This window comes from Aptenodytes patagonicus, chromosome 4 (genome assembly GCF_965638725.1).
Source record: "Aptenodytes patagonicus chromosome 4, bAptPat1.pri.cur, whole genome shotgun sequence".
NCBI lineage: Eukaryota > Metazoa > Chordata > Aves > Sphenisciformes > Spheniscidae > Aptenodytes > Aptenodytes patagonicus.
Window position 1 is genome coordinate 50,745,299 of NC_134952.1, and position 26,727 is coordinate 50,772,025.

General features: G+C 38.4%; 1 protein-coding gene across 4 annotated transcripts in view; it reads left to right on the forward strand.

The window, feature by feature from the left end:
* FBXW7 (F-box and WD repeat domain containing 7) overlaps positions 1-26,727 on the forward strand; it is a 192,995-nt gene that overhangs the window by 58,109 nt on the left and 108,159 nt on the right. For 2 of the 4 annotated variants that reach the window (XM_076336695.1, XM_076336696.1), the window contains exon 2: positions 22,627-23,184. In XM_076336695.1, the coding sequence (XP_076192810.1) occupies positions 22,696-23,184 (489 nt within the window). In that variant the 5' untranslated portion in view covers positions 22,627-22,695. Of the gene's footprint in view, positions 1-21,678; positions 21,724-22,626; positions 23,185-26,727 lie in introns of those variants that run through there. The other 2 variants (XM_076336697.1, XM_076336694.1) reach the window with 2 other exon arrangements.

Sequence of the window (26,727 nt, forward strand, 5' to 3'; positions counted from 1 at the left end):
ATAATGGATTTTTATGTTTCATTCTCAAATTAAAGGCTTCCTCAAACCTGTTTTATACAACATATAACATTAATCCTTTCGCTATTCTATAATGCTAGTTGTTTACATGAAAATCCCCCCCCCCCCCCCCCCCCCCCCCGCCCCGTAGTACTATCCTTTCAAGTTCCTTGTGGACCTTAACTTTTATAAAGTAAAGTAAAATAGCAGCCTTCTGTCTGTGGAAAAAGGTAGACAAAGAAGCATAGTGGGTTTTTTTGGAAACTACATTCAACGGTTCTGAGCTGTTACATTGACTCAGTGGCCAGCAAAGGTAGCAAAAATGACTTGGGTTTTGGAATGTTTCAGATCCTTTATGATCCCATGGCATCTAAAAAAAAAAAAATCCCTAAACAAAACAATGCCCCCACTACCACAGAACAAAAACCAGCTATGAACCCTGTTCTGAGAGAACAAAGATACAAAATGTGTATTGATATATTAGAGACATTAGCTCATTTTATGGCAGTGACTATGCTTTCTCTAAACACACCAAGCCAAATCCTGTCCCTTTAGTTGTTGCATCACATCTGAGTAAAGGGAGGAGATGGCACGTTAAGAGTAAGACGAATCTATAGCGCAGAGCAGGCATTGTTTTCCATTAGAGAGGTGAGTGCTTTTATGCAAAGGCCCTGGTCAGCCAATACACAGCAGGGTAGTCTGGCATTTTCTAACAGCTATTATTTATCCTCAGCTTTGTTATGGGTGGCTAAGTTTCATCTCTTCTTGAACAGAGAAGAGTGATATTTTTTTCAGACTCTACAAATACAGGGAAAATTGAATGTGAATCAAACTGTAAACCAGGTAAAGAGTAGAGTTAAAGGAGCGCAGAGCCTCTGGAAAGAATTTTATCAGGACATTTTTTGGGATTTTGTCTACTTTTAAGTCAGCATAAACTTTGTTATATAGATCCAGCCAAATTCAGGATGAAACATATTGAAGTTCTCACAACAAGGTCTTAAGTACCAAGCACTTCAGCTGTCATTTGATGTACTGAATGTGCCAGTAGCAGCAAGCGGGTACAGGATTTGATTTCTCTACAAGTCAGTAGATGAGGCTGTCTCACTGTGTGTTAGTGCACAGAGTGGCTGTTTGTGGAGTGGTGGGTTGCAGAAGTGCTAAAAGCCAGTGGCATCAGATTTTTGTAACTTACGGAACAGACTCCTAATGTCCTCTCTTGTCTGCTGATGTAAGAAACACACTTTTAAAATTTCCTATGTGTGCTAGATCTCCACATACTGAATGAAGTGGATGCTATTCCAACGTGTGTAGTTGATCTTTGACTCTCAGAATTAAAATTCTAGGTGTAGAACGATAGAAAATAATGCATACAAGAACCTGCTTGTGGGAATAGCTGAGAAATAAAAAGGTGATAGCAGTTTATTGGCTGTCTAACTGTTACCAATTTATTTTAGCCATTGCATCTGAAAAGGTTTTGTATTAGCACATGCAGCTTTACAGATGTTTGTGACTGGTTCCACGAGCAGGAAAATGTAGGTAGTTGAGCACTTAAATCTTGTGCCATCACTTGCAGAGTGATGGCTATGGAAAATGTCCTGATGACATATATTATATAAGGTGTAATTAGGTGACAGATGGCATCAAACTTCACTTGCAGTTGTAGTTGGCATAGTGTTTTGAGGAGGGAACAGTAAGGACACGCTGGCATTTTTGCACTTTATTTAACTACTTCTATTCACAAATAACAGATTTTGTGTCTTGTCTTATGCTGTTTGAATGCAATTATACTTTTGGTTTTAAAAAGCAAGGTCTCAGATGGCCAGTGAAGGTATCCTTGATGCTGAGGAAGGCAGCTACTACTGCTACATAAATTTAGGCTTTGTTTTTAATGTGTAAGTATACAGTGGTTATTGTATCTTGACAGGCCATCTATCACAGTAGCAGGATTGATATTCCTAGAACCACAAGTCCACTATTTTCCACAGTAAAACTTACTACGACTGTAAATACAGGCAAGTACTGCTAATACATGAAGACTTTTGTCTTCTCTTTAGTTAGTTTATATTAATGATTGTACTGATGGCTGGAAAAAAGCTTGTGGTATCAGGCAAAATCTATCACAACAGAACATTTGATTTCATTTTCATGCAAGGATTGTAGTACAGTCTTTGCATTTTCTCAGGTAGAGTTCAAAAAGGCATTATTTTGGTATTTCATGGGTTTTAATTCTATAAAATCTATTGCTGTCCCAAGGTCAAATTTTTGTCTCTACTAGTCACAATGAGAGGGCCTGTTGTTTGTAATCTTCTAGTCTTGAATTTGGTTTTGCTCATTTACTTGGTCAATAACTCTCATTAGAGCTGGTATGACAGATGTACAGTAGGATCCAAATAACTTGGCTCTTGCTAGGAGTCCCATGCAAAGGTGAATAGACTTGCTGCTTTCACACGATGTGGAACTTGGAATGTGCTTTAGTAGCCCTTACGTTTCAGGATTGTACACAGATTTACACAGACATATGTTGGGTATGTCAAATCAAAGTGGTTCAGAGAGATGAAGATGTTTTGGAAATACTTGCTTCTTAACACTGCAGCTACTTCAGACATTAATTAGTCTAGTTGGTGAACTTCACTGGCTGACTGGTTTAACATCTTAATTGTTAGTTTCCATTATGAAAGTGTTCACCTAACAGTATCAATAATACGCTGCAAGGACAATGCTGCTTAGGCTCCCTTAATCTCCATTGTTAGAGAAGCTTTAAATATTATTAAATTAAGGAATTGAGTTCTTGGCCTTTATGACAGTGTTCCTCTTCTGGGTGCACAAAGCCAATTTATCTCCAAGCATAAAATAAACCATCAAGTACTAATGTTATGAAGTGTCCATTTCTGCTTGTTTCAGCTGTTACTAAATATAAAAATTGATATGCTGGAACACTTACTCCTGAGTCGTCGTCTTTTTCCAAGCCCTCCATAATACAGTGGATCAATAATGTACTTTCTTGGCTACAGGCACTGAACAGATCTGATCCTGTTTACTCTATATCTAGTAATGAATTATCTATAATTCGTCTGAGACCTTATATTGTATAATTTATTCTACTCTTCACATATTTTTTTTTTCCTTGCTATCCCCTTATGCTTACTTCACATCTAGTTTTATGCTGCCACATCTGCCTGGAATATTCTCTGTGACACACAGCTTCTAACTTCACCTTCCAATTTCTTTTTAAAACACGGTTTTTCTGTGATCTCATCAAGTCCCACTTTCCTGTGTTACTACTTCTAATTTCCTTAGTAGTGGAAGAACTTACAAGCAGCGTATCTATCCCATTGCAAGCAACTAATTCTATATCTTGATTTTACATATTCCTTTTTTTTCTTGGTCTGAGATTTGCGAATTCTGGTGAGCAGATACTGTCCTTTAGACAGTATAAATGATGGACTCTGCTGTACAAGAGTTACTTGGCTCATTCTCTCTGGAAGAGTACATGTGTATTGACAGTGGGAGATCCTAGTATTTGTCAAACCTGTACTTGGAGAAAGGATTTGCCCTGTGAAGGGCAAATGAAAGCATCTGCATTTGGATTTCATGTTTACGTACTGGGTATGAAGCTTACTGGTAACTAATTTGGAGGTGATACGTGCATACTAAGAAGCAAGCTCTGTGGTTGTTCTACTCCCGCAGATCCTAAGGACTTGAACAGACTTTTCAGAAATGCACTGAGGCTGCGGAGCAGTACTGAGCATTTCAGCTGTGGGGTATTGTGTAGTGGAAATGGTAAATGTAATATGTGACCAAGCAGAATAGATTCACTTCCTAGAGCCTTTTGTAGGATATGTTAACACTTGGAAAGATATGTCAGTCTGTCTTCCCCCTCAGATTTTCTTTCAAAAGATAGGGTGGAGCTTTTACATGCCACTTCATTGCCATCTTTCACTACCCCTGCTGTCTTTCATTACTACTGAAGCATACAGTCACCAAGTGTGTGGTCATTACATAAGCAAATAAATGAATGCTCAAAATCAACTGCACATACATTTCAGAATAAACAAAGAATCTTCAGATATTTTGGACTTCTCATCACATCCTGTAAACTTACAGTAACAAGTCCTTTATAAAATATGAATGAATGCATGATCTACAAGTGTTGGGTTTTGAGGGTTTTGTGGTAATGGCTGGCTGATTCCAGATCACTTTTGAAATAGTATATGGCACTGCTGCTACCAGAACAGAAGAGATTCAGTTGGCGTAGATTGACCTGTGTTTTATTTCTTCTACTTTATTACAACATCTGTGAATATCAAAAGTCTGTGGCTGTTTCTGCATTCAGTTGTGATCTTTCCCATTGCTGCTTATTGATGAGGATTTGATAAGAGCAGCATGTACTCCTGAACAACGGTACTATATTTTGTAGCTAGAAATTCCTAATTCTTCAATCATGTTAAATTTATTGCATATTCATGAAGTATCTTAACTTCTAATCTCTCCCACACATCCCTGCTTTGTTTAAAAAAAACAACCACAAAACAAAACCAAAAAAAGGGTGGGAAAGTCCTTGAAGATGTTCAGTTCCTTGAGGGATGCTCCAAGTACAAAAGCACCCCCTTCTTCCACCCAGTTGTCCAATGGATGGTTCAGCACAATCATGTTAACGTGGAAGGTGTTTAGAAAAGGATAGGGTTTTTTTGTAATAGGTTTCAGAGGTTTAGGTTTTTGGTTCCTTATTTTCGGTCATCAGTCTGAATGGTTTAGCTGTTCTGTCTGTATGTCTGTATCTCAGGCTCTCCCTGTGTATAAACTGATCGCTTTGCTTTCTACTTCTAGATAAAGAATGCTAGGGCAAAATTTTTCTCTCAGACCTTCTTGGAGAAGTGAGTAACAAGAAGTGGTAGTAGAACAGAAGCAGACACATATGTGAATGCAACATAACGGTAGCAAAAATACTAAATCCTTTTTGTTTAGAAAGACTGTTTTTCATAGTTCCAGTTGTAGAATGCATATGTCCTTGCATGGCACTTCTCCTTGAAGCCACTGATGAAGGGATTGGATATCTTTGCTTATGCTTTCAGAGTATTTGCAGACTTGGCTTATATATTGTTAAACTTCTGAGGTTATTTTAACAACTTAAGGAAGTTTAAAAAAAAAATCTTTTAAAACTATTTGGGAGTAAAGCAGTCTGGCCAAGTAGTAAATTCTGTGGTGAGTTTGCTATCTGGATATATGCATGTACTCCCCCCCCGAAATTATCTGTTCTCATGAGCTTTCTCAGGATGCTCATTTATGAAAGTGACTGCCAAAGAAGCAGGAAGTCCACGAATTAGGGTAGTAAGATAGGATCTTTCTGGAGATTCTAGTTGAATCTCCAGAAAGAGAGATTCAACTCCTTTCCTCATTTATCAAACAAAAATAACAATAAAATAATTTTGTCCCTTGGAAAATATTTAACATTTTAATTGTATTTACAGCTTGTTCTCTGCTTAAATAAGAGAAGTGGTAGCAGTTTGTCTCTAAATATCAATTGTACGGTTCTTATAATTTCTGAGATGTGTGTTATATCTCAAACTTCGTAGGCTGTAGATGCCAGCTGCTTTGTAAGACTAGGGTTGATATCCTTGGTTCACTTTTGATGGGTCTTATCAACACGGGGAAGCTGTGAAACAGAACAGACCATGAATCTGAAGTGAGCTCTTACTAATTTCCCAGGATGCTGCTGAGCTGCAGTGGGCATTCAGTTCAGGTTCAGCTGGGCTGATTGCAGGTTACAGCCGCGTGGCGCCTGTCCTGTCCCCCTGCTGAAGGAGATTGTTCGTGTCTCTAATCTGCTTGTGGAACTGCTCGTGCGAGTGCTTCCTAATCTGTTTCAGGCAAAACGAATCTGCTTAGCTGAGAATTTAAACTTGTAAGCTAACCTGGCTCTGTCTGAAGCGGATTAGTGATGCTTCTGTGCGCAGGTACGCCAGGAGATCTGGTTGGATGCAGTGATAAGCAGGGTGGGTGTGGGAGGCTGAGCTACGCCTCAGGAAGAGTGTATGCATGTCTGTCTACACTCCTTTCTGAAAGTTTCTTTAAATAGCTTATTTTAACCTGTCAGGAAGTCTACTTTGAAAGCAAAATAAATCTTGTGCAGAATAAGTGTTCTGGGGAGCTTGCTGAGCACTTGCTTTCTACTAGCTGCTAGTCCTTACCTATTCTAAACTTTTTTCTTTTTTTTTTTTTTTTAATATTAGTGCTCTGTTGCAGTTTTATCTCTTAATTCAGTGAGCTAGGATTTCCCTGTGATGTTTGTTTTAGTCCTAGTATATCTCTGGCTATAAAAAGTTCAGCTAATATTTCAGTTCCCAGTGGAACTGTATGTGCACAACTAAAAAGGAAAAAGACCAACTAAATGATCTTTCAAAAATATCTGTTAAAAAACTGCTGTCAGACTTTTGAAGTCGATTTGTTACATTTCGAAAATTTCTGCTAGAAAATCTGCTGAAGCTTTCTTTCATTTTTCAAAGAGGTGTCACCAAGTTCTGTTGCATAACTAGGAGAATTTCTGTGCAAGCTCATAAAAATCTCATGCTTTCTTGAGGTTGGTAATGTGATTTCTACTAAGTCAACCATTTCTTGTTGATGGATGGTGCCTGCATCTGAGCTGCTTAATACTTCCATGTTGGGGTGTAAATGATGGAGCACTCATCATCCAGTCTCTGTTCCTTCACCAGTGGCAGAAAGACCTAGTGATGTCCAGCCTGCTGTCCTGCTACTGTGAGTCAAGTCTTTTCCAGATGTTAGGACTCTTCAGAAAAAGTTCCCTGAATGCATTCTGTCTTGTAACTTTATCATCTGGGACTGAATAGACTTGGGATCAGACTTTTAAGTTGCCTCTTCCTGTCCACTTGTAACAAGTCCTTTAAAACGGACAACTCCAAATCTGTTGAGTTAAGATTTATTTCTGGTGAGCCCTAGCGCTGAGCATGGCAGATGTTGCTCTCTGGGACAGTTCCACCTTCCAAGCCAGATGTGCAGCAGGCTGCTTTTTTTTTTCCCTACACAGAGACTCAAAAATCAGGGAAGGCAAGACTGTATTTGGGCAGTCTGTAAAAAGTGGCTTTGGGCGAGAAGTTTCAAACAGAACCACAACTGCCTAAACTTACACTGACCAGTCTTTTAAAACGGTCAGTGCTTCAACAGAGAAGTCAACATTGAGTGCAGGAGCTGCTGCTGAGAACAGCCACGGTCCTGAAACAGTTGGTGCTCTCAGTGTCAAAGTAGTTATTTCACATACTGAAACAAGATACCAGAAGCACCTAAAAGAGCTTGGGGGTTTCAGGTCAATGCCCACCCATGAAGATGAGATATCTTGGAAATGTATGCTTGATCTCACTAGTGTCTGAGGAGTAAGTGCAAATCTGTGGACCCCATTGGTGCCATTACCCCATGGTAACTGCAATACCTTTGAGAATGGCTATGAACTCCGTGGGAATGGATTTCAGTACATGAGCCCTGCACTGTTACAAGTAGAAAATATTGCCAGGCTTTGATAAAAATCTGAGTAGTGTCACCAGGAAATGAAAGCATTTCTTAGAGCCTAGTTTCTTTCTAGGATTCTTATTGGGGAAAGAAAAATTATTTGCTAGATATTTCCCAGGTGTTGAGATGATAGGAATGGAAATGTAAATACCTTAGAAAATTCAACTGTATTTTTTGTACCATTTTACAATTTATACCTAATCATTGCTTCTATTGAGCAAATAGCTGACTCCTATGTCCTGATGACCAAACAGTAATTTCTGAACTTTGGACAGAATGGTACATTTGTTAATCAGCCTGGCATCTGAGAACATGGAAGTCCACATGTAGACTATAAGAAAAATCAAGATAGACACAGACATGAAGGCTATGATGGATGACTTCGACTTCACGTTGCCAGTGTGGTTTGTACTATATTTTGTTTTCCTCAGTGGAGGACTGGACCTTTTGAAAAGTTGAGCTATTTAGTGAGAGAGCTGTACAGTTACTAAAAGCCTTTTTGGGCTGCTGCAGTGAGAATGGTTACTGTAAGGTCCATTTTGCAGGCTTCAAGCTATGCCTGTCATAGGACATAACCTAATCAGCCAGGTTTTCCAGTAAGGACAAATATAGATGCCCTGTTGTTGATGGTGGTGCTGTTACCGACAACCAATGTATTATTCAGAAAGTCATCCAATTTGGCGTTCTCTCAGTAGAAACAGCTGTAGTGAAATAAAACTGTTAGCAGCTGGACTGTTCCACATATCACTCTTATACGGTAGTGATAAAACCACATTCTGAATTAGTTGGATAATGGCCTCAAAATGTGGTTTAAATCCGTCAGTTATTTTACAAGTCTTTTTCTTGAACAGCTTTCTCTGTTAGAAAATAAACAACCAACGCAGAAATGTGCCTTGCCTGTTCAGTGCAGCCACAGCTCTGTTCTCTTGTGTCGACAGGTTTGACTCTTCAGGCTCCCTTCCCTATTGTGTTGTGGGTCCCCGTGGCACATAGGAGACAAACCATGTTGTCTCACAGATTGTACCATCTCAGCTGCTTTTCCACCTGTTACCAGCAATCTGGCAAGTCTCTGCCTCTGAACATCAACACACACTTCACTAGGGCCTGAGCAACTTCATCTACTTGCTTCAGAAATGTGCTGGTCTCCAAGATCAGCATAGCAGCTGACCTTTGCAAAACGCTGTACACCTGATGTAGCAGCAAGGGCAGACACCAGGTTTGGATGGGGAGTAGTGCAGTCTGTATTTGATCAATACAGCTGATGCTGCTCAGCACTGCTGTTCGGGCAGGATGGTGATTACTCTTCACCTACGTGAATCTGCACTGACAATGCCCTTGAAAAGTCAGGAACATAGATTGGCCTGCAGTAAAGGTGGATCGAGGCAATGACATCGGGGCCTCTTCCTCTTTGCAGCTGCCCTTGTGTGATGGGTTCACTGTTGCAAAGAAACCATCCTTGCCCTGCATGCCTTTCCACATAGGCATGAGAAATGGTGGCTCATGCATGCCAACTCTGACAGACCAGTGGTTTGGTGGGACTTCTGACAACAGGCAAGTTTAGATCCCTAATGCTAGCAATGAAGCATGGCTTGCTTTTGTTAAAGAGTGTAGCTTTAAGTTTATGGGTAGGTGTTTATTTTGCAGTGGTGTAAGATGTTAATTGGTCCATAGCTGTTACCTGCTCTCTGCTGGAAGGGTGTAAGGTCTTCTGTCCTTACAACAGTTCACATCAGTCACATCACATCACCAGTGCCATCAACATTATGTAAGTTAGAGGAAACTGGTGAGCTTAAGTTGACTTGCCTGATTTTGTCTGGAATGGGTTAGGGGTCACTCGGTTGACTTCAGTGAAACTCCACTGGAAATATCCTGTGGCAGAGCAGTAATAGCATCTTAAATGACATCAGTCTCTGAAAGGGATCTCTCTCTACAACCTGTTTTTTATCCATTCAAATTATGATCCCAATTTCAAATTTTAAAATTGTTTATTATTTTTACAGGCTGTATCAGTATCTCTTTTAGTTGGTAGTTCAGGTAAATCATTTATTTGTTCATCTTATCTGTGGTCAGTGCTTTCCTGTGTTGCACTTGGCTCTTTTTACTGCTTGTATTCACCTTTCTGTAGTAGGAAAGTGCTGTAGAGCAGAAACATAGAATATTTAGAGTTGATAGCTTCACAGGGTTTGAAAGAAAGTTTGAATGCCTGCCTGACATTAATATCGTAGGCCACCTTACATTCTTATCTAGGTACCTACTTTTACCTCTGGTCATGCAGATACAAAAAATTACTTTCCTGGTCCCAGAAATAGTTTGGCCAAGCAAATTTAGGTTTCCGTAGGTTGTTAGGCAAATGCCCTGCTGCTGAACCATACTGCTTAATCAGTTATTGAAATAAGATTCTCAGAGAGCCATTTTAAGGGCATTAAATCAATAACAATAATTGCAACCATTTCCATTTCTCTAGTGGAGCCTGCTAAGAGTCTGTCTGGGCTGGGGCCAGATTCTTTTAGGCAGGTTGGGGTATCATCTTCCTTCAAACCTGGCAATCTCGCATGCTGTTTGTCAGCAAGTGCCTTGTTGTTCTGCAAGGTCAGATCTTAGATCTACTGCCGGAAAGCTTCCCTGTGACACAGAGAATGTAACGCTTAGGAACCAATGTGTGGTAGGCAGTGTTCTGGAGACATGAGGTTAACGAGAAGGCATTTGGTTTTTTTAATACCATGTGGAGACCGTAATTAGTTTTTTTTGCTTTTATGTGAGATACTAGGAAGGGGAATTTGTTCTACTGTGTCCTGGTAGTATGTGACCTTGTTTTACTTATGTCTTTCTGCTGCTGAAGATGCTGAAAATGCAGACAAACCAATGTACTAACAGATTTCAGCAAGTCTGGTGAATGCTGCCGTTCTGTTTGTCTTTGTATTTCTTGCCTTTATTAAAAGGAAAAAAGTACAGGTCAAAGGCGCCTTATCTGATGTTGATGCAAATTAAAAAAATTTAACGAGTTCATTGGCTAGCTCTGGAAGAAAGTACATGATTCGACGTTCATCTTTGAAAATACGGTATTCAGAATGGAGACAATATTGCCCAGCGGATACTGCACAAAATCTGATTGAATGTGCACAGCTGAACATTTCATAAGATATAAATTGGGGCTGTGGACAGATAGGCATTCTTCATAAAATATGTATTACTCCTTGTTCTTTTACAGCAACCTCACAGGAATAAGGCTGTATTTTTTTCCCACCAAAATGGTTAAATACACCAGTGTTGATATCTTGCTTCGTGCAAACAACACGTTTTCTACCCCAACCTGATCCCCAGTTACCTTTTCTTATATCAGAAATTCAGTTTATAACTCTGCTGAACTAAACACAAATAAGAAATTATCTTTGTCCATAATATATTACAGCCTTTTACTCCCAGCTGCTTTAACAGTACTGATAGAATTACTTCATCTTTTTCCCAGCAATTAAGACTACGTGACAGCTGAATATTATAGATAATCGTCCTTCAGACTTTTTTTAAAGAATAGGCAAATGAAAACAGGAAATTAAAATAGAAATTTTTGGCAGTAGCCTGGGATAAGCATTGTCCACTATGGATCTTGAGGTAGAAAATGTTGTTGATGATAGCTTGGCAAGACTTGGGGGTTTTGTTCTTTTTCTGTTGTCTGTCATCTCCTTGTATGTTTGGAATAGTATAGAAGGACTGGGAATTTAAAAAAAGTTTTTTAAAAAAAGTGTAGTGTTCAAATTAATAAATGGCTATTTAATCTCTGGTAGGGTGTTCTTTATTTTTACAATAACCTGATAATCTTTTCTAGAAGGTTAGTCTGATGCAGAAGCCTGCATCAGAACAGAATAGAGATTGCACTTTTCATGGCATAACCTGCATTGCTTCTCCTTTACTTTATTAGTCATTATTAAGAGGCTTGAAAATACTGTTCTGTGCCTTGAAGCTTCTTGGGAATAAAGGGAGTTGATTATTCTTGGTGATTAGAAGTAGTGTAAGAGCTGCTTGAAAAGGGGGTATGTATTTTAAACTTTTTTTAATCGTTCAAATACAAATGTTCTTAAATAGTAGTCATTGCTCTTGATTCTCACTTTCCTCAGCTTCAATCTTGCTGTCTTTTTCTTTTTAACCACTAGAATGCTTTTCAGTGTAAAGGGTATGTGTGTTTCCATCAGTTTGTGTGTTGTCATTCCACATTAGAGGAGTCTATCTCAAACAGCTCTGAGGTACGGGAGAGTTTAGTACTTCGTGTTAATTTCCTCCCCTTCCTCCCATTTAAATTTAACCAAATTAGGTTTAAATTCAGCTAAATTTAGTTGCTATTTGTCCTCAAGATCTATTCCCCCACTTCAGTTAAAGATGACCTTTTTTTGGTCCATCTTTTCAGCTCTAAGTTGACCTTTTTTTTTGCTATCTCTGCTGTTCTGCATCTCTGCCTGTTTGTGCTGCACTTCTGCAGCATTTGAATTGGAGATTCAGTCCAAGAAATCATGCTACTGTTTTGCCAGAAGCTGACACCAGCCATCTGGTAAAATTACAATTCACTATCAGTAAAACACATAATTTGGGAAATGTACCCAAAATGACTTTTATGATTAGTGGACAGGAAAGAAACAGAGACAGAGAAGTCAGTTGGGTACTCTGTAAATCACTTTGAGGTTTTCAGACCAAACGTCTTAATGGCAGCATTCTTGCTGCCAAATGCTGTTTTGCTTTTGCCTTCAGAATAGTTTGCATTAATAATGAGCAACTGTGCTTAGAAGTTATTTATGTATTGCTCTTACGATACAGCTTCGCAAAGCAGCACCATGCTAGGTAGCAGACTATGTGAATGGTTTAGCATATCGTACTGCTAAGGTCTGTATGTTTTCCCATTGGAAATGCATCCCAGCCCCAGGGCCACATTCAGCAATGTTGTGAATGCTGAAGAAAAATTTATATTAAGTCTGTTTTGGCCATACCATGCTAGCCTGTATGTTAAGCCTGGTGGTTGTGAAATAAGCCTGCGCTGGAACTAGGCGGGCTTTAATTAGCAGTTCGGTAACATGTTTTGCCTATATGTCACTGTGGGAGCAGAGGGGCAGTAACAACAGCAGCCCTTGTTTGTATACATTTCCAGGGAGAGGTGGTCAGCTAACCATGCCTTGGTAGCTGCGCATGTGCTGCATGTTCTGCAGTGTGTTGAATGTGTGTGTTAAACTAAGATGGAGTATATTTAAGACTTAAAGTGGTGATGAATTTACTGTCTTCCTAGTAAGCTATTACAGTGAGTAATTATCCTCATAGTTAATTCCATTTGGATTGTTCTCATTTCAGCATTCAGGGATTGGATCTTGCTTCTTGTCTATTAGATAAAATCCCTGTTCGCCTAGATAGTTGGGAAGAAAGTAGTTGTTTCTCAATAGTAGTGACGTTGCCTGTTTACTTAAAGTGAGTGTTACTGAATGATTGTTCTGGACTTCGTAGTTGAGATTTCCAGTTCCTTCTGTTGGTACCTATAGCTTAACATGTGTGTTAACTCAGTAGAGTTTTCCATGACACAGTAACTCTCCAGCATAGCTTAACCGAAGTTTACTACTAGAAAGCAAGACTAGCAGTGTTGTTCTTATCGCTCCTTGGGCTCCTTTCCTATGGATGAAAGGCCTTGAGCTGCATAAAACCATCCTAAGCAGTTGTTCCGGGCAGCTGGAGAGGTCCCCATATGCAGTGCTGTTGATGATGCTGTAAAACTGACCACGAGGGCTTTTGTTATAGGGAATATGGGTGGTCTGGTTTGGGGGCAGAAAGGCATGTGTAGAAAGTGGAACACAATGCTTTAGTGCTGTGGAGATTTCAGGCCAGCTTGGAAAGCTATCACAACTACCACAGACCCACAAACCTCATTTACTTATTTTTGAGGAAGAGGGGTGACTTCAACCCCAAAATTATCCAAACCTGTTAAGTTTTAAGGACCGCTTAGTCTCCTGTTGCACTGTAGAGGATTCGTGATCTTTTTTGTAGAGAAATTCTGTATTACGTGTGTATCTATCATGAAGTAAGAGTTGGGATGATTCTGTTTGTACATTTCTAGCCTTGCAAGTAGGCATGCAATCTTTAAATTTGAAGGGAGTATAATAAACTGCCTACCTATTTTTCTAATCTGAGAATTTTTCAGTTCACGTGCTTCTCAACTAATGTAACTAAAGATACTCTGTTTATGTTGCTGTAGGTATGATCTAATGTTTGCTTTTGGCAAGAAACTCTTTCTTGTTAGTATGCGCAGAAGGTGTTACATGAGACTGAAATGTTAACGGATAGAAACTTGCTGTTCTAAGTCGAGCAAACAAGCGTGCTTGTGCTGTATCGCTAGCAATAGTAGTATAGGCTTCTTGTAGTAATCTAATTTGTGAAAAAACAGGTATTAATTATGCAAGGTAAGAATTTTTTTATTTAGAGAGGTAAAAATTTTAATATAGGAACCCAAGTAATGGTACAATTGTCAAAGCAGAAAGGATAAGACAATGTAATTGAAAGTTGTGTGCTTTACATTTCTAGTGCAGAGGTCCTTTCAATGAGAAAATGGACACTGCTTGATATTAAAGATTAAGTGGAGGCATGGAGGATTATATGGAGGACTTGCCTGTTTTGTTTTCAATAGTTGGTGGAAAACTTGGCACCCTTTAAATAACTCAAAGCTTTTTTCTGCTTTCCCTTTTCTGAGCAAAGGGGGAGAGAAGCCTTTCATTAGTTGCACATGATAGTTAACTTGTCACATTTTACAGCTTAACCCTTTTTCTTTAAAGAGTTGTTAGTGAAAAGACAAACCAGCCATCTTCTGTATAACAGTCATTATTAATATAACTACTTAAAATAACATGATTATTTATATGAACACAGTGAGATCAGTCATAATACTGATCTCCTCCTGTGGAGTGTTGCCTCCCATGATATCTTTCAAGGAATTTAAATAATTTTATTCTAAATTATATCCATTCACTCTTCTTGATGAAAACATAACAGTGCAGAATTAAAAATAAGGAGTAACTTTTGTACTTTTACTGTTGGTCTTGGCTTTCAGGGAGCTAAGAGTTATGAACAGGATTCTTGATAAACAGACACGAGCTCCCCACTTCTTCAATGACACTGTACTGGTGTTAGTAACTTGTCAGTAGGGATATGGCTTTGAGGAAAAGGACTTTGAATTTTAATTTTATTTTTTTTAATACAGTTTTCCTATAACTGGGTAATGGAGGCTTTCAACAATTTCCTCATGGGTCACTTTCACATTTCCCTCTTATCTCCACCCCATCCTCACCAGAGTATCTTACAGTAATGCTCATTTTCTTAACTGTCAAATTTTAAGGTAAAAACATAACTTGTGTAACACACTATTCACAAATTATTTGCTATGATATTTTTCTCCTTTTGGAAACAAGGAAAACGCAGGCTTTTTTTTAACACTTCAAATACAAGAATTAAGGTCATGAATTACTTATGGAGAAGTGTTTCCAGAAAAAAAATCAGTGGTTTCCTCTCTTCCTGTTATGTGTTGACTGCTTGCTTTAATTTTCTCATCAGGTCTCTATTAATACGTTTTATAGCATGATTCTCTGTGCTGGAGTGTTAAAAATGGCTACAACTTTAACTCAGATTGATTCCGCCCCCCCTCCATCCCCAGCAAGAAGTCTTTCTGAGTTACTCTTCTGCATAAAATTTTAGCCAGAGCAGTTCTGTTTTTGAGGAGAACGCACGAGGAGGGAAGAAAGGACTTTTGGTTTAAAGCATTAAGACTTGACACTCCTCTTGCTGTTGCAAAGAGAATCCATGCAATCCATTTTAGCTGTAGTACGTCCAGATTCTGCGTTTGTGTGTGTGTGAACCCCGTGGGTGGTTGTGCTGCTGCTGAATCTGTGTGTGCCCTGCCTGCACGCAGCAAGGAAGCATGTTGCACCTTTTGCAGCTTTTCCCACTCTTTACCCACAGTCATGATCTGTGAGGATTAAGTGAACCTGTATCAAAGAGACTGGGCTTTTACAGTGATGGCTGAGAAGAGTTTTGCTCATCCGCTTACTCATGCAATACAATGTTACTTGTTTCTGAATAAAGAATTGACATTAAAAATTAATGTTCTGTGGTGACGTTAAATGTGCACAAATGGAGATTATGTGGAAACACTACGGAAAAAATAAATGTAAAGAGAAGAAATGATAGATCCATAAACTGGAAGAATTTATTCTCCCACACTAACAGGACAAAGACCTATTGAACAGAAAATCTTATCTTTGATTCAGCAGTTGAGTTTTAAGGAGGGTTTGGACATCTGCAGATGGAAATCTATGTATGAATGTAGCTGAAGGTCAGAAGACTGCAATCTGAGTGCTGGACTCTTGTTTTCTTAGTGATATAAAATATCTTAATCTGTATAAAGTACATGATCATACATATTTTATCATAATCTAAAGAATAAGTGTGTTGACTGCTTGTAGCTCAAGCTGCTTGCTGCTTCTAAACTCTTGCTCATGAGAGGTCTAGTCATCTCTCTTCTACCTCTGATATTTCCTTATCCTGCCACTCAGCTTAAGTACTGCTAAATATATGTAAATTCTTGTAGCAATTACTCATTTCCTAAACTACTTTTTGTATTCTCATTCTCTAGTGGGTTATGTGTGCTATTTCATATTTTATCCTATATTAAATACTTTACCTGTGTCTACTGAAAGAGGTAGTATTATGTGATAGGTCCTCCATACCCCTTTGTCTTTCCAGCCCAGAGTTAGTTTTCTTTTTAATGGCTTCTGTGTGTTTGTCCCTGTAACTGATAGCAAGGGACATTGCTTTGTCGTGCTCGTACTACCCACGTATCGTCAGCTATTGTCTCTCATCTGAACCCCTTCACTTTTTGTGGGGCATGGATCAGGATGGAGCGAAGTGTCTGGGACTGTAAAGTAGCACTGTGGGTCAAAAGGGATTGGGAGACTGAGGCATGGGATTAGAGAGGGAGCTGTGTTAAGAGCAGTCCTGGGAGAAAAAAGTAAGTTTGGATGATAAAATAGGGGGAGAAGGGATAAGGTCTGTTGGAATAGGATTGTGGAATACTAGAAGCAGGTGAACAGAAAGAAGAGACATCTTACAGTAGACCATATGTGGTGGGAAAACTGGAGCTGTCTTTGTTCAGAAATATTTAGGAGGGGAGGTCAGGGCACAAGGACTTGATGAAAAGCCTCAGAAGGTAGATACAAAGTCGTGGCCAGATTACAGTAGGGAGGGGGATAATTAAAACTGGCCACACAAGAAGATTAGAGGCAGCTGGGCTTAATTAAATTTGCACAGGAAACTTTAATTGTGGTATTTTTTTTAATTTAATGAATACTAAATCTAGTTTTTTGTGTGTTGTCAGATTTATGTTTGACATAAGTAAGTAATTAGAGGAGCACTTTCATTTAGTGTTGGTTACTTTGACCACTTTGCACTGAATAAACAACATGAATTGATTGTTAAAGTATCTAGAGAGAGTGAAAACGGGAGCAGGATAACTTCTAATCCAACAGAAAAGTTACGTGTGCTGCTCCACAAAGTGTTGGCAGAGCTTTGCTGGGCAGCGTGATAGTAGAGCAGGAGCAGAGAATCTTCTTAGCTGCTAATTTGTTCTGTAGCTTGGAGCTGTGAATAATGGAGTTGACCGAGAGATTTGAGGTGTGTATACGTTTGGAAGAAGCAGTTTGTTGTTCTTAGGAAAAGCATGCATGCTTGTAGAATGAGATGCGTTGTTAATGATGTATTTTATTTTGATGAAAAGTTATTGAAAGTTTTTAAAGCTGTATGTTAATCTTGCTCTAATCAACACTTTGTGCTGATGAAATATAGAAGGTTTGTTTATTTTCCTCTTCTGTACAATGTATTCAACTCAGAATTTTATGACTTGAGGAGTCCGTTACTATGATCAAGTTTGCCATCCTGTGTAACGCAGCAAAATTATTATCCTGTAACTTTTGTTTAAAGCTCATAGCTTTAGTTTAAGTTATGGCTTTATCTGAATTATCTTGTCTTCGTTAAGTCCTTGCATGAGGATAATTGTCCACTACCATAACCTATAAAAGAAAGTGGTGGATTCTTCATTTGACTTTGTATAGTTTCAGTTTCTAGTTACTGCACGTTGATTGTTTTGGTTTGTTACTTTGCTGTTGTTCAAAATCTTTCCCATATACAAACTGTGTAGCCAGTAATCAGATCAATATATTAAATGTTTTCCTTAATACAGCACGTAGATTGCTTGCTCGTAGCGTTTTGCATTGTTAGCTATCATGGCCATATGCTCAAAATATGTTTTTCTTTCTTTTTTTCAAAGAACATGGTCCACAATCTTATCAGTGTTAATTATGTTGTTTATTTCTACCTGCTTGATGCTGCATTTAATTCTCTTTGTATGCATGTTTTTCAAATGGGCTTAACAGGTCTTAGGTGGCTGGCAGCGCTGGTGCATACCTGTACCCGTTGTTAGGTGCATTTGCACTTTGTGTTGTAGTCCAGATTTGGATCGAGAGCATACTTTTAAAGTATAACTCCTGATTGTCCCCACCTGCTCCTCAATAGAATGAGTTAAAGCACAGCTGTCCCAGAGTACCTTCTGGTGAAACTAAACCAGCAGATGTGCTCCAACTGTGAGGGTCATTTTAGGCCCCGGGGATTAGAGCTGCCCTGGAAATAAGAGCCCTTTCCCCTCCCCGGAGCCCATCTCCTGTGGGTGCTGAGTGTCGGCTTTGCACGTCTGCCCCTACTGCACTGCACTGCTTGCTGATGTAGACCTAGCTTTAAGTTACCGACACGCCAGTGTCAGTCTTGGGCAAAGTGTGCTTATAAGGATTTTATTTTTCTTTCAGAAGGTAGATTGCAATGTTGAAATTAAATCATAGGAGATCCTTAGCTTGGGTGGGATGTTCCTTTTTTACTTTCTATTTACCTCAGTTATAATTCAATATTACTCAGTTTAATATATCTCAGCTTTTTTACTGGGTTATTTATATTAATACATGTTAGGCAGGATTTAATTAAATGTCTACAGAAGTTTTTGTGTTAGTCCAGTTGTCTTTGTCCACCAAATCTGTAATCTCAAACAGATTTGTTCTGGGAGCGTCCACTGCCCATAAACCACGTTGTGACTGTAACTATTCTGTCTTTTCACTAATTGCTGTCCTGGTCAGTATTAGCATGACTTAGGTTAGCATCCAAGTCAGTCTAACTCTCTAATTTCAAAGTTAATTCTTTAAAATCTTTTTGAGTTCTGCTATACTTTGTTAAAAAAACAACAAAACCCCCCACCCTCTACCCCTCACCCCCACCTCTCTGCACCCACCTCATTTCCTTTTTTTTTTCTTTACAGTTTCAAGTGATAAAAAAGGAATAATAAAAACCAGCAGTACTGATGGAGACTTCCCAATTTTTCCCATAGTTAAATGTTTTTATAGGTTAAAGATGTTTAACAACTTTTGTATCTACTAGAGGGACAGAGATATTTCAGCAGTAAAGCAAAAACTGAAGTGGTCGTCCTTCTCTCTCAGTACAGAATGCAACCTGTTGTGGTAGGTAAATCTGAGGCGTTTTCTCTGTAGTTTCCCAGTGTTGCTTGGTATTTCTTACAGGTGGTTTTGAGCAACTGTTGTTCTGGGTTATTTTAAAAATCTATCTTCTGTGCAAATTTAATGGATAAAGCTGAAGAATTCTGCTTAAGCAGCATATAATCTTCAGTATAGGTGGGGGATGCATTCATCAACTCTGAATTTACAGTTGGATCAGTCCAGGGACTTCCACTTTCTTTAGGGATTCCTTGTATTTTGCTTTTCCATAAGACCTGCTGCAACTGTTATGAAACTTACCTGGGAGTTGCCAGGTTAGACTTGTTGACCAAGTTTAATGAGTTTTGCATGTTTATGCAAGGCATTGTCACTGAACTGCAATGTTTTGGTGTCTGTCTAAAAAAAACTCTTTTGCGGTCTGAGGTGGGTAGGAAACCAATGGCTTTCCTCTGTGGATCTGCTGGGGTTCAGCTGATTTGAGTCATTTCGGGCTCTGAGAGTATAAATGAAGGAGGCACTGTACTAGCTGAAAACACAGCATTTTAGTTCTCTGGTAGTTGATTCGTAAATACACTTCTTCCTGCAAAATAATAATCCTGTCTTAGTCCTTATCTACCTTATATATGGAAATGATTGTATCTTGTGTATTAGCTGACAGTAGTTAATTCTGAAAGCCCTTACATGACAGAAGGCAGCTTTAATGTTTCAAATCTCTCAGATAATGTACATCCATCTGTTCTTTAGCGAATGCATCACCTCTTTGCACATCGATGATTTCTGAAGTAGCACGCTTGTAACTAAATTCTGACAATGCATTTTACTGGCTTCTGGAAAAACCAAGTCGAGTTTATTCATGCAAATACAGAGTAAAACTGAAATCACTTAAGACTGAAGCTAATTTTGTGAATTGATGGTCACTACAAAAATGTAGGAATAATTAAAAATGTATGATAGTACTAGTGTATGTTCTTTTTTTTAATTGGCTGGAATTTCATTTGGGTATGTTAACAGTAACAATAGTGTTATTTTTGTCACTTAAGCATTTAGCAGAATCATGCATTTTATTACTTAAGTATTTCAGTGGTGACCTTTCATGTTGGTTGCTTATAGATACAAATTGAAAGTATGTATTAAATTATGGAAACAAATGCAGCATTTGCAGTTTTATCAAGTAAGTCCTAAACCAATAATTAATGCATATATTTGAAATAATGCTGTTGATACTGAAAAAATGTGATTATAACTTTTATGCTTCATTCACGGCTATTTAAGAGAATCATTTATGGTGGAAGCTAAAATTGCTAGATTGTAAAGATGTAAATCTCTTGTTTGGTCTTTTTTTTAATTACTGTTTTTTACATAATTTAATGCTTCAAAAACTTCAAATCTTTCCTCTTTTCATGAGGAAAATAAGATGTAGTATTGTCACGTTCATAATGCCCAAGCCGTGTAGCAAGCCTGATAAATAGGTTGTACTAACCTCAGATTATATATGCAACCAAATTTGACATTTGATGAAATGGAGTTATTAAACATTACTCCAATATGCTAAGGTTTCCAGGCTTTGGGGAAAAATGTTAAGTGAAAACATTTCTCTTAGAGTGCACTCTTTGTGGCATCTTTCTCAAGCGCTACTTACTGTAGTACATTCACTTTTGATGCCCCTTGCACTCAAGGTTGGAGTCATTAGCTTCTGGTTTGGGTCATGTGCACCCCAGTGCCCTAATGCTTTTTTTTCCACTGGTAGAAGCAGGAGTCAGCCCAGCCTCTGCTTGCTTCCATCACGTCCTTGCCTTGATGTGTGGAGCTTAATTGTCTTGTAGTACTAGTTTCTCATTCACTGATTGGAGCTAATTGCTAGTGGACACTTTCTTTGGAACACATATTTCAGCTTTTGAGCTCATAAGGTTTTATTTGGGGGCAATTGTCATCTGAGTAGATATGTGGAAACTTGAGAACCATGTCTTTGGGATGTAAGTAATGTTTCCCTGAGGAAGAGGGAACAAGTGTGCAGAATCCCATCTATGAATCCTTCTCAATGCAAGACTTGAAAAACATCTATAAATGTGTTTCTGTGGCTTTTATGGTACAACACAATGAAAATTACCTTAGAGCTATGGTTTCTGGTACTTTCTTCCCTCCTCACCAAGAAGTTGAATGCTTTTACAAATGTCATAGAGCCAAGTTGGGGTTTATCTGTTCCACACCTCCATCCAAGGCTCTAGGTTTTTTGTTTCAAATTTTCTTTTTTTTAAACTATAGGAGATAGAGGACTTTCTAAAAAAAGGAGAGGGGGTGGGAGAGATTAGGAGAATATCTTCCTGTACTGAAGTACTCATGGAAATTTACATCCTTCACTGCTCCTACTCCAAGGAGACTCGGCAGTTGTGCTCCCTTCCAGTATGGTATTGTTGTGCTTTCTGAATCTCTCTCTCACAGTGTAGCCTGCTGAGCGTGTGGTGTGGTCTGTGGACACCAGAGGACAGTGGTTCTATACATGATGAAAGAGCTAGTTATTTTCTCTTTGCACACATTTGCACGTGCAACCTGTGAATCTGACTACTTGTTGAGTTCATCTCTGACTTCACCTACTCAACACATCACCTGCATCTAGGGGAACTGGAGTCAGGATGTGCCAGCCTGAAAGGTTGTATAGCAGAAAATCTAATACCAAATTTAAGATCTAGCTAGACTGTGTTATATCCCTCTATTCTTGTATATTGCTTGCATGCACATGTGTAGCTGAATGTGTGGACAATTTGGAAATTGCATTAATAGTTTTCAATTTCTATTAATATGCACCTAAACTTGGCAATTTTTTAACTTCTCAGTCTTTCATTTAACAATTCCTGTAGCTTCTTAGAGTTTGCAGAACTTTACTGCTAACAGTGATTTTTGCCAGGCAAGGAATGTGCTGTTTCTAGGCTGCACAGGCTGCCTAGTGATGTCTACTTTTGACCACTGGGCGTCTCTGTGGCCAATTTAAGACTTGAAAGTGATAAGGCTATATTCTTTAGTGGGTGTTCTCTTTTTCATTTATCTAAAAGAAAATCATAGTAACAAGAAATGAAACTTTCAATTATACCTGAAAATATGCCTGCTCTTAAGGCATAAGACCAAAAGCAGTTCATCAGTTGTGAGTAGTATATAAAGACTGTAATCAAATGAGAGGAAAAATATAATGCCATTTGAAAATGATCTTTGTCCAATTTTTAGCAAGTACTATCACATACTTGGATCTTCTGTTAATGTGAATGTTAATGGTTCTTGTGGATTCTCTAGGAGGGCAAGTAGTTCTTCTGAATTTTGCAGAATCTGGTGCTTACAGAGATCATGATCAGACTGTTTGATAGAAGACATAACTCTCTTGCTACAAAGTTGTCCGCAGTCTATTTGGGTTTTTCCGGTTGTGTGTCAAGTAGAAATCATTCCTTGTTTCTTGGAATTTGAAGTTGTCAGGACTAATACAATGAAATACGTTTTTAATGCTTTATGTAATAAGAAATATAACTTTGGTAATTCCCCACTGTTTCTTTTTTGGTCTCCTTAGAATGTGAAAGCATTTGCATCTTCAGATAGCCTAGCCAAGGTCCAAGAAGTAGCAAGCTGGCTTTTGGAAATGAATCAGGAACTGCTCTCTGTGGGCAGCAAGAGGCGACGAACTGGTGGATCTCTTCGAGGTAATGCTTCCTCAAGCCAAGTAGATGAGGAGCAGATGAATCGGGTCGTAGAAGAGGAGGAGCAGCAGCAAAGACGACAACAAGAGGAGCAGCACATCGGGAGGAATGGGGAGATAGGAGGAGAAGAACCTGGATTGGATGACAGGCATGAGTCTCAGCAGGAACAGTTAGAAGAAAATAACAATAGACTTATTACAGTGGAGGAAGAATCCACTTGTAACCAAGAGGAAGAAGATGATGAACATGCTGGTGATCAAGAGGAGGAGGTGGAAGAGGAGGAGGAAATGGACCAGGAGAGTGATGATTTTGATCAGTCTGATGACAGCAGTAGAGAAGATGAACACGCTAACAGTAACAGTGTTACAAATTCCAATAGCCTCATGGACTTGCCCATTCACCAGTCATCGCCATTCTACATAAAGACAAAGGTGAGAAACTACATTTTTTTGTCTTCTTAATCCTCGTTAACTCTGGATTTTGGAAAATAATTTGCATATTTAACTTACACTAAAGTTTTACAATGAAGCAAAGATTTTGCTTCCTAAAGAGCTCATTATGAAGAATTTACGCAGTCCACAAAAACTATACCTTTTTAACTGTTAATAATCAAATAATTTGCATGCATTTGACATGAGCAAATACTCCTATATATTTTAAGGAATAGAGCTCTGATGACTATGTTTAAAAGATCAAGGTATTTCTTTATGAATATTTTAACATGCTAACTCATACACTTATTGAGGCCCTCCCGGCATTATTTATGATATTTTTCTTCTTGAAGCAGGCAAGAAGGAAGGTAAGTAATTGTGCATATGTGGTGTTCTCTGAGAATATCTGGTTCATTTAGATGAAAACGTTGTAATGAAAAAATAGGGTGGAATATTACAGAAACATCAAGTTCTTCCTTCTGGCCAGGTTGTAGTGAATTCATTGACAAAATACAGGTTAAAAAAAGAGTGTTAGCCAGTCATTCAGTTACAAAGTCATTACACAATGTCACATGGTATCCTGCTTGTGAGGACCTTGTAAATTGTGTGTGATGATTGTTGAGAAATTCTGATTTACAATAAGAATTTGGAAATAAATATTTGTATTTTTATTGCTACTTATATCACCTAACATTTTAGATTTTAAAAAAATTATTTTGGAGTATTAGCTCCGGTGTGCTTTAGTAGTTCACCGTATTTTCCAAATTCTTCATGAAGGAGGAATTCTGTTAACTCTTAGCAGCAGCAGCAAAAACTGAAAGAATAATGAAAGCGGTGATACTGACTAATAAAAAAGAGGAGCAGGCAAGTGTTCTTGTGGAATAATGTTGTTCCTAAGCCTATGTACCAATTTCTTTTTCTTAATCATTAATTGGTAATAGAACACCTAGCCTCTTCTCACCTTTCAAAAATCAAAACAACAACCCCCGCTCAAATTTTTACAATGTACTTTAAAAAACAAAACAAAAAAACTGATGTAAAAACCACAAAAAAATCAGTTAACGTAAATTAACAGGGTTCCCTATGTGTTTGATTATGAACATAAATGTATAGAGATGGAGAATCAGTCTTGAAGATACATTAGAACAGGTAAATAGGATGAACATTTGCTTTCAGAAGCTGCAGCAATATGTTTTTGGTGATAGTGATTAGGATGTAATTCACTTGTGTGTTTAAAGTATCTCAACTAACATCTTTGATTTTTTGAAGTCATAATGTTTTCACATGAGTTTTTAGTAAATGATATAATTTTCTATTGATAATTCTACTGTTCAAGGTACTAAAATATATGCTTTCTAATTTGGAGTGAAATACTGTCATATTTCATGTCATTCAATTGGCTTTTTACAACTCAAATTCTTGTTTTTATTCCAATGCTTTGGTTTTCCCAGATTTAGTATGACTTATTGAGTATCATGTAACAACTTGCATTCAGTATGGACTTGGTATTTAATGTAGGAATTGCTTACACTCAAAAATATATTTTTAAGTCTCTGAATTAGAAACTTGTTGAAGTGCTTTGTAAATAACCATACTCAAATTATATACAGACAGAACATAGTTTTCAGTGGTGGTCAGTTCTGAAGCTTTTTTTATCATCTCCAATAATGAATGCAGGTGTTTTTCTTTCTTTTTTTTTAAGGCGTAATTGACATAAACTGAAACAAGCTGATTTAGCCTGAAAGAAGTTGTCTGAAAGATTTTTGTATAGATGCACAATTTCTGTGTGGTCTGATAGTTGCTTTGCATATTGTTTTTGTGCAGTGCTGGCCATTTTCATCTGTGCTCTGTCCCCAGGCTGTGCTCCTGCAAGAACTCTTGGGGAGCTAGGTAGCAAACTGTATTTGGGAATTGTTCTTGATTCATGCATGGTGCAACTCTATTTTAGGTAGTTTTAACTGTGTACCTGAAGGATCAGCACAGGTTAGAAAGCTGCTTGAGTCGGCACTGCTCTAGGTCATGGTTACACAGTAAGACTAACAAAATGTAACATTAATGTTGCCAATTCATTAATAAACCAACATTTAACCATAGGAACACATTCTATGTTCATAGAATCATTGAGTAGTTTGGGTTGGAAGGGACCTCTAAAGGTCATCTAGTCCAAACCCCCCTGCCGTGGGCAGGGACACCTTCAACTAGATCAGGTTGCTCAGAGCCCCGTCCAACCTGACCTGGAATGTTTCCAGGGATGGGGCATCCACCACCTCTCTGGGCAACCTGTGCCAGTGTTTCACCACCATCAGCATAAAAAATTTCTTCCTTGTATCTAGTCTAAATCTACCCCCGTTTAGTTTAAAGCCATTCCCCCTTGTCCTGTCGCAACAAGCCCTGCTAAAAAGTCTGCCGCCACCTTTTTTATAAGCCCCCTTTAAGTACTGACAGGCTGCAAGAAGGTCTCCCCAAAGCCTTCTCTTCTCCAGGCTGAACAACCCCAACTCTCTCAGCCTTTCTTAATAGGAGAGGTGTTCCATCCCCCTGGTCATTTTTGTGGCCCTCTTCTGGACCCGCTCCAACAGGTCTGTGTCTTTCTATGTTAAGAAATGTTGTAGAAATATTGCTGTGCTGGAGCATGAATGAATTACCAGAGTAAAAATAAACATGACTAATTGATATGCTGCTTTTGAGAAGAAAAAGGACTGTTTGTAGACTCATAAGCTGTATTTACAAGTGATTTCTGGTTCTACCTGTTGAAGATAGACTCATCCTAGGAGACTCAAATCCGATAGACTTATTTTTACCTTTTCAGATATGCTTCTCAGCATTTGTAGTCTAGTATAGTTCTCCTCATAACTCTGGCTGAATTACCTGCTCCCTTGCTGTATGTTGTACTCGCTGTGAAACTTGCTTTGCGTCACCAGTATCGGCTGCGATGGCTGAATCCGCTACTTACTGTTTGTGTGTCAGATGTAAACCTGGGTCCTCAGAAGCATGCATTTCTGATCCAACACAGTTGCTAGTTTGGTCTGGTTGTATGTAGCAATATTGACAACACAGTTTTCATCACTACCAAATACCAAGAGATAATAGTAAGACTGAATAAAATAGTAACTGCCACTGCTGTAGGTGTCGTTTTGCAGCTCATCTCAACTTTTTGGTATCTCTGTTCTTTGTCCTTCTACTTCTTATTCCTTTCCTCATAAACTACTGAATAAAGTCTCTTTCTAATCTGACTTTTTTTGCCTATTGGCTTGCGGGATCCTGTGCGCTTAAGGAAGGAAATGGCAAGGTTCCCACATAACACCACAATGTATCCTGCTTGTGTTTGCCAGCTGTTACCTGGACTTCCACTTGACAGCAGCAAGCTTGCTGTGTTCTACCTGATAAACTTCATCAGAAGCATAAAAACCATTGTATTTATATATAAATACATTTTATAGATATTCATGTTTTAGGTAATGTTTATATTATATATATATAAAATTATATATAAATATTTGCTTCATACTACTGCTCTATGCAAATAACTGAGATAATTGTTGC